General features: G+C 42.5%; 1 protein-coding gene across 4 annotated transcripts in view; it reads right to left on the bottom strand.

Moving 5' to 3' along the window:
- Positions 1 to 4,717: 4,717 nt before the first annotated feature.
- The window catches only part of LOC147636597 (protein CELLULOSE SYNTHASE INTERACTIVE 1-like), a 46,345-nt gene continuing 35,435 nt past the window's right edge, over positions 4,718 to 15,627 (bottom strand). For all 4 annotated transcript variants that reach the window (XM_086800026.1, XM_086800029.1, XM_086800028.1 and 1 more), the window contains exon 8: positions 4,718 to 5,104. In XM_086800026.1, coding sequence (XP_086656152.1) covers positions 4,961 to 5,104 — 144 coding nt within the window. In that variant the 3' untranslated portion in view covers positions 4,718 to 4,960. The remainder of the gene's footprint in view (positions 5,105 to 15,627) is intronic.

Consider the following 15,627-nt stretch of genomic DNA (forward strand, 5'->3'; position numbering starts at 1 on the left):
ATTCTAGATGGAGGATGTCTTGCTCATAAAAGTGCTTAAGCACAATGAACTCGATGATAGACTAAGGCTCCCAAACTAGTCTATATATAGTACCCATGGTTGAAATGGACGTAGGTTGGCTAACATTGGCCATGTCAGCCCACAACTTGGTCTAAAAATACTAACCAACCACATCATCTAGACTGAGACCATGTAAGACTATAACTAGATCTCGTTATGGACTTTGTGTAGCTCCCATGGCCATTTGAGACCGCATGGAACCTTAAACAGGTCCCATAATAATAACCCAAGATTAGTGTGTCCTTGGTTTGTTGTTCTCTCAAGCACTCACTAATGCAGTCACATAGCTCACACAAGCATGCATCCTACTTGGTAGAGTGCCAAGTCTACATAAACTATCTCCTAACCATCTAGCCATACTGGTCACCATCCACACCAATGTCTAAACTCGGGTGCCCGAGTTCTCAGCACAATGACTGCTACTCATTAAAGGGGCATTAAAAAATAAAGCACATCCATCACTAGTAGAAATAACACAAGGGTGGAGCATTGAGCAAATTCTTTTTCAAACTCCAATGCCTTTGTAAAGATGTTAACACACTTGATCCTCTATGCAAGCATAAACCAAATCCATCTCATCCACCTCACTTGCTAGAAACTTCTCCCTCAAAAAATGATAATGTAACTCAATGTGCTTTTCCCTAGGATAATACACTAATTTAGTGGCTAATTGCATGTTGCTCCAATAAATAATAGTTGCCCTATCCAAGAGCTCACCCACATCTATAGTAGCTTCTATAACCTAGATACTACCTTACAATTGCCCATGTACTCAACCTTTGTATCTCGACAAGAAGCAACAATCAATTAGTCATAGCATCAACTCTCATATAGTCAAGTTCACACTATAGACCTTGCATATTTTAGTGGTTGATATGATGTCAATAGTTTTAGGCTATACGACAACCACTCTGGTTACCAGAGTTATGGCATAGTTATAGCACTAGCTCATATAGACTCCTCAAGCAAAACAGAGCCGACAACATCAAAAGAAACTACAGGGAGTAGCTCTGAATCTGATACGTATTCCCAATCTAAAGAAAAGGTTAAAGTTATTCAAAACACTAAGCAACATCTCCAAAAATGATAGAGACGTAAATGCTATGCAGCCAATCATCATAAAGTTTTTAACATGCTTTCGTTTTCCATGTTTTCTTGAAGGTTCAAGCAAACTAGACGCAAAAGGAAAAAAACCAATGCAAAGCGAAAAAAATGCAGATTCTGAACCTTCTGCATACAAAATCCCTTCTTTTCCACCCAAAAAGAAAACAAGGCTTTTTGAAGTATCCGTAACAATTGCAATCGGGAATAGAGACATTCACATATCATGTTGGGAGCCCTTAGAGGAATTTGTGAGGATGGAGTGTTTAAAAGGTCTCTTTGCACTTGAGAAAGGAGGAACCTTGAATCACTTGCACTTTCAAATGGTTGCTAGTTTGATGGCACCATCCTTGATAAGCATAGGAAAAACCATAAAGTGATATTTGGGATGGGATTTGTTTAAGCCTGAGGGTGCATTGGTTATGTGTAGAGGTCTTAGATAGGTTAAGATGCATACCCTAGAAGGCATGGTGGATTGATTATTGCATGACAGATTTGCACAAACCACACTTTAAATTTTTTTCACACAACATATCTGCTGAAGAAATTACTAGAGGTCATCAAGTATATGCCTTATATGGCCAGGGTGACATAAAGAATAAAGTTTGTTTGTCTCCTGTAAATCTTTGAAAGAGCATACGTCTATATGGATAATTATATAGCCAATAAACTTGGCGCATCTTTACAAAGCACTCTTTTGAAAATGATTCGTACTACTGGAAAGTACTACTCGGCAGCCTCATGGATTATTCCAAAAATTGGCTCCGGTATTAGCAAGAAAAGGTCGACGACGGTGTGGAAAGTAATGAAACTCCCGCATCTCACTCAATGCATAGATATAGGAGAGATTTTCTTTGCAGATACCCCTCCTAGGTACTTTGACCTCTTCAATGCAAGAGGAAGCGGAGATTATGAAGAGGTGGAGAATGACGATGTTGATGGACTCCAAGACAACAACAATACTACATCGAGAAGTCGATCAAATCCAATAGTCATTGATGATGATCAACAACCCCAATCACCGCATGATTACAGTACATCTTATCTATCTGTATGGGAGAGAGCATATAAATTCAAAAAAGCCATTGTGGATGGTGATAAATTTGTCCCGCTCTCCCCTGAAATCTGCAAGTTTGTTGGTCTTACAGAAGAAGAAACGTGTTTTATGGTTTAGTGTCAAGTTTTGCCTCTCCGCGCAAATGTAATTACTCTGCCTTTGTATGTAACCTTTCATAATAAATAATACATATCGTTGGTACGTATTTCTTTGCATTTTCTTTTTCAATTGATAAATCGATTTTTAAAAACATATCATTTTATTTTTTAATCGCAATATAAATAAATACTTATCATTTTCAAAAAACCATAAAATTTCATTTTTTGGGTCCTTAGCATTATGTTTTTTAAAATTTGTTTTACGTTAAGGTTATACATTTTTTTAAAAGTTGCCAACCTTAGTTCATCTTTTTTTTAAAAAAAATTAAAGATGCACCCACAAAAAAATTTTTATTAATATCAAAGAGTGAATATGCAACCATTATAAAGTGACGTGATTTTGTCCCTTGCATGTTTGCTTTCCTATGTGCCTAAAACAACATTTCTTGTTGCCCTTCTTAGTAGGTTTGTCATTGGGTGTTGTGCTCGATTGCGTACTCTTTACCGGTTGTTATCAGAGCTCTCACTTTGCCTCTCTTTGTGATCCAAATTAATCATGGTATTAATCTCTTTTTTAAAGATTTTTCAATTTCTATCCAATAGCCTCCTATGAAGCTTAATTGCCTTGCAAAGTTTATTATCCCAAATTATGCACTAACTAGTCCCCATTAATATCGCTTTTCCTAATGTAATTATTGACTAATAAAGCAAATTGTGAACCTAAATCTCCAAATACACAAGAAAACCCACTATTTTTTATAGAATTAGTGAATCTACGAGTTTTCCTAATGCAAATGTCTAAATAGTAAGTGCTTAATTAAGCAACGTACATGAAAATTAACACAAAAAATGGTGGACACCTAATTCTGATTCAAAAATAAAAATAAGTTTAAAAACCAAAATTTGAGATTTTGAGTAAATTTCTTGTTCACAAAAAAGTATGGACAAACACACGCATAAATAAGAATTTTCACCTTTATATAAAGCATCCAATGACCATTTCTTGCTGATTTTCAAGATTGTCATGCTTGTATTCACGTTAATGAAGGCATTCCCTAACGTTCTCCTCATAAAAATGAAAGAAAAACATAGTTTAATAGTGTACTAGCTTTAAGAACTTAAAAACACAAGCTCATCACTTTCTACGTATGCTTTTCAAGGTGTGACCCGCTAATTAGAGCACCAAACAAAGCTTTGGGTATAGCCAACATAGTAAAAAAGCAGACATCAAAATGAAACTAAGCCCTAAGACTTCCCAAATGGTGGTGCTAACGTGTACCTTGTTAATACATGTTATCGTGGTGGATACTTCATCAAAGAGATGCCTCACGCACTTGCAATCACTTCCTAGGTGGGAAGAGGGGGCAGACCTACTATTGGACCTCTGACTAAGGTCAAAACCTTAGGGAAGCTATTAATTAATGGTAACTGATTAATTAATAGGTAATAGAGAGATTAGTGTGAAAATATAGGTACTGGGTGCAATTACACAAAAAACCAAATAAGATCTGTTAAAACTTTTAACATTCATGAAGCAAAAACTCCTGCAGATGGGGTCTTATATATATTACTCATTACCCTCCCAGACGTTGAGGGAGCTCAACTGTGCTGCTGCTCCAATCACCTGGGATTACAGTCTTTTTTGTCGCAGTGCAGCTTATGCCTAGACAGCTGCTTTTTGCTTACTTTTGACTTACTGGATCATCCCTTCCCTCCTTTATCATATTGTATATATTTTCATAGTTTAAATATTAAATACTATTTCCACCCCCCAAAAAAAAAAACAAAACAAAACAAAACAAACAAACAAACAAGCTTTTAACATCCACAAAAGGAAACCTTCTTGTTTATTGAAAGAAAAATCAAACAAATGCTACAGTTTAAACATCCACAAAAGGCAACCTTGTTGTTTATTGGAAGAAACATCAAACATATGCTACAGCCTCGGGAAGGGCAGGACCCAAAGGCACAGATAAGAATATGTATCACTAGTACCAATGTAGGATAAGTCCCATACCCTCTTGTTCATTCAATGGCATAATGTGTAGGTAGTATAGCCCCCTCTCATATAATGAAATATGGGCTATGCAATGGGCCTGCCAAACCAGATTTTATTACACCATTTTCTATGCCTAGGATCCGTGTGAAACTTATAAATCAACTCAAGGATGCACAAAAGAGTCCACTCAAGGATTCAAAAGAAGGAAGACTGGAAGGGGCTTCTTATCCCCAGATTCATCTCTAGGCAAGCCTTCAAATAAGGGATTGCCTTGTGTCCACATACATGCACACACTTTGACTTTTCATTTTAATTTGATGCCCCAAGGCCAACTCAATAAGGCTTTAAATCGCTAAGCATTAGCATGAAAACTTTAAAGAAAAAACGAAACTGCATCCTGCATTAATGAAACAATTTCATTTAAATTATTAAATCTGCAAAACCCTTGTGAGACATTGAAGTCAAATATCTAAAGAATTTTGCAAAATTACAATGCATATACAATGCTTCACAAAGCTCCAAACCCCCAAAAATATAAAAGATACTATCATATTTTAAACCTTTGAGAAGATTCAGCTATAGCTTATTAAATACACTAAAATTACAGAGCGCATCTGTAGCCCCAAGCACAGCTAGATGCAAGTCTTAACAGTTTGACCATTGAAACTCAATTTCAAGAGTCCGAGAAGTGCCATCCCGGTTTGTATCTGGAACGAGTGTATATTGTCCACTGACTTTTCCAAGCATCACAACACGATCTATCTGAATTGTCACTTTTCCCAAGGAGCCCTATGAGGGCAAACTTTTGAAGTTATAATCTCTCTCTCTCTCTCTCTCTCTCTCTCTCTCTCTTTTAAACGTGCAAACAAGAGGCCCTCAGAGAAGGATATGACCCTGGAGACGCCTTTCCTACTCGAGTTTAAGTATGCACTCCTGATTGGCTTTTCTGAAAAAAAGAGCACCCCTGTGCACTACCAAGATTTACATTGGAGATGGCTTCACACCGTTACAGGTACAGCAGAGGAAGCCTGGCATGATCCAGGTGATGGAAGCATGCAAAGCAAGAAAGTGACTGTTAATAGAAACGGACAGGTGATCATTGTTGATCAGTGCCCCAAATAGGGGGCTCAGGGTCTATGAGACCATGCGGAAACTGCGGATTGCTACTTGGAACTGTAATGGCACATTATGATCCTAGGGGGTTTTTAAAGACATCTAAAGACGGGGCATTACTTTCTATATTGATATGCATCAGTGCCTAGAGGCCTGCCACAGGTCTCAGGTGAGCAGCTCCAGATCAGAGAGATCCTTCACAGACACACGAGTGCTCCACCACAGGCAGCGGATGTAAAGAGCTTGTATGAAGTCATAGATGCAGAAGATACACATTGACCTCTCTCTTGGCCTGGCAGTTTTCCTGTTCCAGCAACTACATGGGTACCTTGTAATGTAATCACTCATATGGATGCTTTTTTTGTAGCCAAATATTTTTTTCCCCCTTTATTCCATGATACAGATGCAGAAGATACACATTGACCTCCCTCTTGGCCCAGCAGTTTTCCAGTCACCTGTTCCAGCAACTACAATGGATACCTTGTAATGTAATCACTCATATGGATGTTTGTTTTGTAGCCAAAATGTTTTTTCCCCCCCTTTATTCCATAATACAGATACTTCATGCATGTATTGTACCACTTCTGGTCTCACAGACCCTTTGGTCTTTTGAAGACATTAATATAACACGCTCTCTTTCTTTCGGCAACTTAATTTTTCTTTCTCAGGCATCCACTTTACTTACGGATCATGGGTAGCTTCTATTTGGCCCATAGACCCTTCAGGTCTTTTGTAGATGTTAATAACTGCGAGATGCCTCTCAGACATCCAGTACAGACTTCTTCAGATTGCATCGCCCATGCCAAAAAGAACCAGGGGACCCCTAGTATTTCTAGCCATCTCGATCCGGGAATTTCAGTGTCAAATCCCCACGGATCCCCTCGTGATCGATCTTGGTTCGAAACTCGAATCCTGCAAACAAACGAACAACAAACAACAAAGGGGGTGCAGGCCTGACTCACCTCCCAACCATGACAGCCGTGGGCAAGCCCACAGTCTTGACTGTCCCCACCGAGCCACGAGCTGAGCTAACTAGGTTGACGTACCGACCAATCTCCTCCTCGTGACGTCCCATACCGCCACGAAGCTGCCCTCGCGGGCCTCGAGACTGCTGTCGGCCTCGGCTGCGTAAAGCAGGTGCACGTCTGCACTAGATCCAGGCTCCAAGACCATAGAGCTCTCACAAACTCGCGAGACTCTCTATAATATAATAACTAACCTTGGCCACCCTATTTTTAGGCTCTTGGCCGGTCATCGGGCGTCTACACTTGGCCGCCCGCCCGTCCATACTTGGGTGCCCGCCCGTTAGTATATCCCTGACTCAGCTCGTCAATCAGCCTGCCTAGTTCCAAGCTTCCCCAAGCCTCGAAACTAGTCTTGCATGCGTATAGCACACGGTAGATACACACTGTGCACATGACATTCAGTACCACATGAACGTGGGAGGCCTGCATACTACGTGGATCTTCTTTTCATTTCATTTTCAGTACTTCTTGTTTCCGTGTTGACAGTTTACAAATGAACTTTTGTAACACATGTTGGTCTCATAGAACCATTGAGTCTTTTGTAGATATTAGTAAAATCTCTCTCTCTCTCTCAGAATCCTGATCCTCCACCCGCCAGCTTCAGACCCAAGACATACTCAAGCGTCATGGAGAGGCCCAACCACAGAGAGGGGACTTCACTGCAGCTCTCTACTCAGTCTTGGAGAATAATGGCATCCTCACTAGATGAGGCAGTGGAAACCATCACAGCCCTTCCCCCCTTGCTTCTCGCAGGGGCATATATGATTCACATTCCATATGTATATACTGGCACCTTGTATAGTGACATGGCTACTTGTATTGTCACACATGTTTAGTTCTGGTAGCACTCTCTTTTTTCCATTCCAGTTTTTTTTCCCAATTTTTTTCCATAGATTAGCATATTATCATTTTGTAAATATTGCATCACTTCCAAGTCTTATAGACCCTTTGGGTCTTTTGAGGACGCTAATATATCTTTCTTTCTCTCCCAGAGTACCAACAGCACCCATATGCGATATACAGCCAGGCACCACATAGAGCCATCTAGCAGATACGCATCTAAGGACATGGATACAGCCATAGATCCTTACCCCTAGGATGGTCCTAAACCAAAAACAGTTCCTTATACTCCCTACAAATTTGGCACCTCCAGCTTCTTGGATACTTGGAATTCATGTCTCATGTCATAAGCACTTCCAATCTCCATGGGTCAGATCATAGTGTCGGGACAGGAGACTTGGGACTGAAGCTGCTAGATGGTGTAATATTTCAAAGAAGGGTTTGACACTGTCACCATTTCTGAAAATTACAGGATTAACAGGTATTTCTTGGTATTTTACACACTTCTCATCAGGATTTATGGACTTTTTAAAAGTGCGAGCGCCCGAGAAGTGATGGCCAGCCCATGTATTAACGAGGGAAACTTTATTTGATGCACATCTAAGTAAAGGAAAGCAAACATTGAAAACTTTCAAGGGCTTTTGGGGAAAACTCAAGAAAACCAGGTTTGCTGGCAACATAAAAATACACGTGCTTGGTGGATCTCACGCACACATCAGGAGGTGCCTACTCCCTCTCTCACCCCATCACTTGGAGCTGTACGACCAGAGCTGCTGTATGGACTGGCACATGTCATCCGTACCAACTACGGATTACTACCTCATGAGTATGGAGCTGTACGGACAGTACAGAACTGCTGCAAGAAACTTTGAACTGCAGACGAAAACCCTAAATTTCTGTCAAACCCTAATTTTCAATTTAAAACCCTAAATCCTTAAGGAAGGGGGGGAGTCGAACCAGTGTGGTATCCAGAATTTACGTGTGTCACTAGTTTTATGTGGATAAACTATACGCCTTTATTTAAGCGTTTAATCACATCATATGTGAACCCCCAGATCTGTTACATTGGTATCAGAGCAAAGCTTTTCCTTTACATCTAAGGAAAACGGTCTTGATCAGGGAATTCACAATGTTATTAGTGGTTAAGCCAAAGGCCTACCAGTCCACTAGCGAGGCATCTACTAGATTTTAGAAGATTTCTACAGAGGAAGCTTTCTTTTATGTCTGCTGCTTGTGCAAGTTATATACATAAATCTAGTTTGTGTCACCAAAATCGGAAACCCAGAGCAATAGACCAACACTTCAAATACAGACCATGAAAACACAGCAGAAGAACCATAAACAATATAAAAACACCGCACTAAGCCGGAACGGCCAGCACCCCCCCCCCCCCCCCCCCCCCAAGAACTTCTTTATTGAGAGAAGCTTTTACAATAAACCAAGGTGCGGGTGCATACAACACCAGGTTCTCCACAAAGCATCATCAAATCTCTTGCCCAGATATCTATCCAGTGCCAAGATATAAAAACAACACCAAAAGCCATCCGAAAACTGTTTCAAAACAGTCCCATGAATTCTGCTCATAATCAGTCCATGAAACAGCCCTGTACGGAGTCAGAAACAGCCCCCAACTCCGAGCCAAAACAGCCCCAAAACAAAGCCTCAAATCACTCCCATTAGAGCTCTTAGCACTGTCCCAGATTCCTCCAGAACAGTCCCAAAAAACAAGCCCAAATCTGCCCATAACAAGGCCAGAAGAGAAGAGAGGGATCTCTGCTTAGAACCCACATTGGCCTAAAACAATTTACATTGCACTTCGGCACAAAAATATGGAAAAATTATGTGCGTCTTAACAGCCTGGTACGGAGCCAAAAACAACCCCTAACTCCATGCCAAAACAGCCCCAAAACAAAGCCTCAAATCAGTCCCATTAGAGCTCTCAAACTGTCCCAGATTCCTCCAGAACAGTCCCAAAAAACAGGCCCAAATCTGCCATAACAAGGCTAGAAGAGAAGAGAGGGATCTCTGCTGCTGTACGGCTAGTGCAAGAGAACGACACCAGAAGCTGTTGGACAGCCAGCGCAAGAGAGAAGAGAGAGAAGGCTGTAGTCGGCCCAGCAGAGTAGAGAGACAAACTCCAATAGGCTGAGGATGGATGCGCCTGATCAAAAACAGCCCCCAAGCCTTGCTTAAATAGAGTCGACTAGCTCAATAATAGCTGTGCTTTTCCTTTTTGCCCAAAATAGATGAACTTGTCCAAAAATATCAACTTTATGCTTTTCTAGGCTTGACGCCCAAGTTTCAGTCCAAAATATCAACTTTTTGTGCTTTTCCCAGCTTGTAGCTCAAGTTTTCCCTAGGCGCCTCTTCTGTCCACATATATATACCACCGTAGTCCTCCAAGGGGGATAGGGTCAACCACCCCTAGGGCCCAACTAAGAAAATGAGTGTGGCCCCCCATCATATCCAAGGGCTCCTAGGGGGAAATCATGACACATGAAAGCGCCAAGCCACCCCGGGGGGAGGGGGAAGGATCCTAGAAGGGGATCCACCAATCAAGAGGGATGGCTGAGTCGATGATGAGGGTGATCAGGTCGCGGCCTCAGATCCCAAACGAGGCGTCTACCCTATGTCTGTGGGTGAAGCTGGCCCACTCTCCCAACAAGCGCCTAGGGGCACCCATGCAATGTGACAAGTGCCTAGGGGGTGACCACTCGGCATCCTATAGAGGGGGTTCTGAAGGCACTCAAGGGTTAGGGTTAGGGTTTACACAGGTTCAAGCAAGCGTGGAAACCAAGATGAGAGAGAACACGACTTTTGTATGCTTCAATAATCAAAAAGTGAAGTACAATAGCCACATGATAGTGACCCTAAAAGATAAGTGTTCACATGTCCGGCCATAAATGTGCCGGGTGGACCAAAACACTTATAAACTGCATATAAGTGAAACTAAACTAAACTGGGGGAAAAAACCTCCACTAACTGAAGTAAAAAGTGCCCCAGTAATCTACTGATGATCACTAGCACTCCTCTGGGTGCATACACAGCATAAAACCCAACAAACCCCCCTGGAGTGATATGTGATCACTGTACATCATCCACCAAAAGGAAACAAATTCAAAGCACTGCGGAATGCTTCAAATTTCGGACTTGGTAATGCCTTGGTGAAGATGTCTGCCACATTCTGATCTGTAGGACAGTAGATCAGACTGATATCTCCTGCCTGGAGTCTCTCCCGAACAAAATGATAGTGAATCTCAATGTGTTTCGTGCGAGCATGAAACACAGGATTCCTGGCCACAGCAATGGCACCCTGACTATCAGTATAGATAGGTGTAGGCTCCTCCACTGAAATATCCATATCAGTCATAAGACGACGCAGCCAAACACACTCAACAGTAGTGTAGGCTGCTCTGTACTCTGCCTCACAAGACGAAGTGGCCACTGTGGTCTGTTTCTTGCTTAGCCAAGAAATGCATGAAGCGCCAAGGAAGAAACAATTTCCACTAGTGGAATGTCTGGTATCAAAATCACCAGCCCAATCTGAATCACTGTAAGCGTGTAACTGCATGTCACCCCCCTCAGGATAAAGCAACCCAAGAGACAAGGTACCCTGCAAATAACGGAATACACGCTTCACAGCTTGCCAATGTGACAACCGTGGGCTGTGCATGAATCTGCTCAACTGAGAGACTGCATACTGAATATCTGGCCTTGTATTACACAAGTAAATGAGGCACCCAACAGCCTGAGCATATGTAGTGGCATCAAAGGAAACACTGTCATCTTGTAGTGACAGTTTCATCCCAGGCTCCATAGGAGTACTAATAGGCTTGCAATCCTGAAATTTAAACTTCTCCAGAAGTTTAGCAACATAGCGTGATTGCAACAACCCAATGCCTCTGTTATCCTGCACAAACTGTATGCCCAAATAGTTATGTACAAGGCCCAAGTCAGACATGTCAAATGTCTGTTGCAGTATCTCCTTAAAAGCTGCAATTTTCTCATCATTTGATCCCATGAGCAAGAGATCATCCACATAAAGACTGATGACCAGCAAATCTGTCTCTTCTTTCTTTACATACAGAGTGGCCTCTGATGGACTGTTCACAAATCCCTGAGTGAGTAGAAAAGCATCTATTTTTGCATACCAAGCTCGTGGAGCTTGTTTCAAACCATACAAGGCCTTTTTCAGCCTGCAAACTTTCCCCTCATGACCATGTTCTGCAAATCCCATGGGCTGAAATACATAAACTTCCTCCTCGAGGTCCCCATGTAGGAATGCAGTCTTTATGTCCAACTGGTGAACAACCCAACCACGATGTGCAGCCAATGCAATGACACACCTAAGTGTCGACACACGGGATGTAGGAGCAAATGTCTCCTCATAATCAATGCCCTTCTTCTGTGCATAGCCCTTTGCAACTAGACGGGCTTTGTACCTGTCAATGGATCCATCTGCATGTCTTTTCAACTTATAGACCCATTTAGTACCAATGGCTTTCTTGCCTTTGGGCAGATCAACCAAATCCCATGTTTGATTCTTTTTAATAGAATCAATCTCATTTTGCATGGCTTTGTTCCAATGCACATTATCTCGTGCATCCACAAATGAATCAGGCTCATCATCATCCTGTAAACTGGCTGCCATAACCAGATTCAAATCCATGATGTGTGCATGCTCATTGGTCCTTGTCTCCCTATGAGTACGACCAGCAAGAGGACCCTCTAAATGGCTGTCCTGTAATGTCCTCAAATACCATCTAGGTATATGTCTGACCTGTGGTGCCTGCTGTCCCATATTTGGTTCAGCTTCTGGCTCATTTGGCTGCTGAATTTCTGCACCACCTACATCATTTGCTGGCTGTCCAGTACCCTCATGAGTTGGATCACCAACTGTGGAATGAAACTCCATGGGTAGTAGACCTTCAAACACATCATTTTCAGCCTGATTTGCCTCATAACCAGCCATGGATATTTCTGATTTTTCATCAAAAATCACATCCCGACTGATGAATATCTTCCTGGATAGTGGGTCATATAACCTGTAGCCCTTGCTCTCACGGCTATACCCAACAAAAATGCATTTTGTGGCTTTATCATCCAGCTTCCTCCTCAACTCTTTGGGTATGTGTGCATATGCAAGACACCCAAAGATACGAAAATGCGATACAGAAGGCTTGCGGCCATGCCAAGCCTCAAAAGGAGTAATAGAGACCAATGCCTTTGTGGGACATCGATTCAAAATATGACAAGCACACATTACTGCTTCCACCCAAAAGATATGTGGTAGTCTTTTTGCCTTTAGCATACATCTGGCCATCTCCATGAGTGACCGATTCTTCCTTTCTGCAACCCCATTCTGCTGTGGAGTGTAAGGAGTAGTATACTGATGTTTTATACCTCTACTCCCAAGAAAGGAATTCAGCACATGTGACATATATTCCCCCCCTCGGTCAGAACGGAGAGTCTTCACCTTGCATCCTGACTCTGTCTCAGCAAGTGCTACAAAGGCCAAAAATGCATCATATACCTATGATTTCTGTGTCAAAGGATAGACCCAGCATATACGAGAGAAGTCATCAATAAATGTTGCAAAATAAAAGCAACCACCTAATGACTTTGTCTGCATGGGACCACAAAGATCACTATGTATAAGTTGCAACTTTGCAGTTGCTCTTAGAGCCTGATCACGTGGGAAGGAAAACCTGTGCATTTTTCCCAAAATACATCCTTCACAAATATGATCTGGAGGCTTCTCCATGAGAGGTAGATCTGTAAACATATTATGTCGCTGCATAAGCATAAGACTCCCAAAATTTACATGCCCCATGCGAGCATGCCATAACTCCGCATCAACCATAGCTGGAGTAAGAGTGAATGCATGATAAGCAGACTGATCCACTGGCTGAAATGCATCCAACTGATAAAGTCCATGACATAATGTACCAGTAAGCATCAAGGTCAAGGCATTAGCTTTGTCTCTGACCATGCATTTATCATCATCAAAGTGGACCTACATTCCACAATGTGCTAAAGAAGAAATGGACAACCAATTCTTCTTTATCCCTGGTACATATAAGGCATTTGTAAGGCGGAGAATGGAGCCATCGATGGCTGTGAGCGGAATCTCCCCAATGCCACGAACTGGATATGAAGCATTGTTGGCACACTGAACAGTTTTGCCAACAGGGGCAGGGCCAACATGACTAAACAAATCCCTGCGAGATGTGATATGCTTTGAGGCACCACTATCAAAATACCAAGTACATGCATGCTCTGTCAAACTGAGTGCCTGTGAAGACCAAGAGGCATCATAGCTGCATGTATAAAAACAGTAATCCCTGTCCTCAACAAAAGAAGCAGTCTCTGGAGGAGCTTTAGAAGTATCATTAACTGACATCCCAGCTTCCTTTGCCTTCTCTTTGGCAATCCTCTTCCTACATTCCGTGATGTAGTGACCTGGCTTCTTACAGTAATGACATTTGCCCTTCTTCTTGGGCTGTCCATCACCTTTCTTGGTATCCTGTGAAGAACCACCATCACCTGAATTTTGATTTGCACTCTTTGGCTGAGTTTTTCCTTTCCCCTTTTGACCTGTAGTAAATGCTTGTTCAGCATTTGTGTTCATATTCATATTCTTCCTCATTTGCTCCTCTTGTAGTAAGAGAGCAACAAGTTCCTGATACTTGAGGGGTTCAACAGCATTCCTCATGCTGAGGTTCAAAGAGGTATGGAAAGCCAAGTAAGATCTTGGCAAAGAGTGCAAGATGGTGGACACAAGCTGTGTCTCAGGAATAATCTCATCCACATTGATGAGTTGCTCTCTCAAATCCTGCAGCTTGTTTAAGTGGCTAGACATATCATCTCCTTCATTCATTTTCTGATTTTCCAGCTCTCTTTTCAAAAATGAGATCCTAGCCTCATTACGAGCAGCATACATCTGCTCCAAAGTCACCCATGCATTCTGTGAAGAGCCAGCTGAACGAATATGAGGTATAATGGACCTCTGTACTGACAATGCAATGAGTGACAAAGCTTGTGCATCCCTGGCATCCCATGTCTTTTGAGCATTTGTTCTCTGAACAGGCAATGGCTGTCCTGGAGCCTGTACCTGTTGTCCTCGTCCACGAGCACCCCCTTGGGGAGGAGTCTCTGGAGCCAATGGACTTGGACGTGGTTCATCACCACTAACAAAATCCCAAAGACCTTTTGCCACAAGCACATTTTTCAGCATATAACTCCACAAGGAGTAGTTCGTGCCATCCAATTTGTCTTCCTTAGACAAATATGTGAATACATCACTTTGCTGTTGATTTGCCATTATGCTTTACGCACAATGTTGTACCTGTTTACCAAAAAACCAATAACAGAAACCCTGATAATAACTGTACTCCACTGAATACAGTTCACCCAAATCTGCCTGCACTCTCAATCCTCTGAATGTGCAGCTCAATGCACCAATGACTGAGTAGAGCAGCAAATGGCGTACACAATGCCAAAATGCCCCAAAAATGCCCAAATTTGCTGCACCCAAACTGTGCAACAAACCTGTATATTTCCTTGCTAGAAAATCTGCCTGTTGTGCCTGTATATTTTCACAGAGAAAATAAAAATGCCCAGTATTCAAAATATGTAATGCTTACCACTTCTGTATTGTGCAGATACTCAGTAACTCAGTAGAGGTGCTGTACGGAAGCATGTACGAAAGCAGTAGACTAAACTGCAGTCGAATGTTGACGTAGCAGATTCTGGTCGACTGTACTGTGCAGGTACTTTGACTGTACTATTGCAGTCGTATACTGTACTGTGCAATGTACGGAGCAGGGTGACCAGTTCCACAGTACTGTCCTGCGCAGGTTTGTACAGAGGCGCAGTCTTCGAAGCAGGTACAGTATACGCGTGCGCTGCAGGTTCAGAAGTACATTTCAGGTACAGGCGATGAGACAGGCGCAATCATTCGAAGCAGGTACAGTAGGTGGCGCACAGGTGTACGGGCTGAAGGCTGCGCTTGACAAGCTGCAGGTGTCGACTTGCAGGCGGACACCAGCAGGCGGCGATTTGCTGGCGGCACTTACTGTACGGGGCTGGTACACGTACGCTTACTGTACGGGGCTGGTACACGTACGTAACTGTAGGCGACGCCTGTTGTAGTACCCGATTGAAGGCGACGTGCGACGCCTGTTGTAGTACCCGATTGAAGGCGACGTGCAGTACCCGACTGAAGGTGACGTGCAGTACCCGACTGAAGGCGACCAGGTGTGCAGAAGTTGTAGGCGGCGCTTGACTGGATGTACGGATGCTGTACGGGCAGCAGCAACAAGTGTACGGGCA

This window comes from Cibotium barometz, chromosome 7 (assembly GCF_041138505.1).
Source record: "Cibotium barometz isolate CiBa-2024 chromosome 7, ASM4113850v1, whole genome shotgun sequence".
NCBI lineage: Eukaryota > Viridiplantae > Streptophyta > Polypodiopsida > Cyatheales > Cibotiaceae > Cibotium > Cibotium barometz.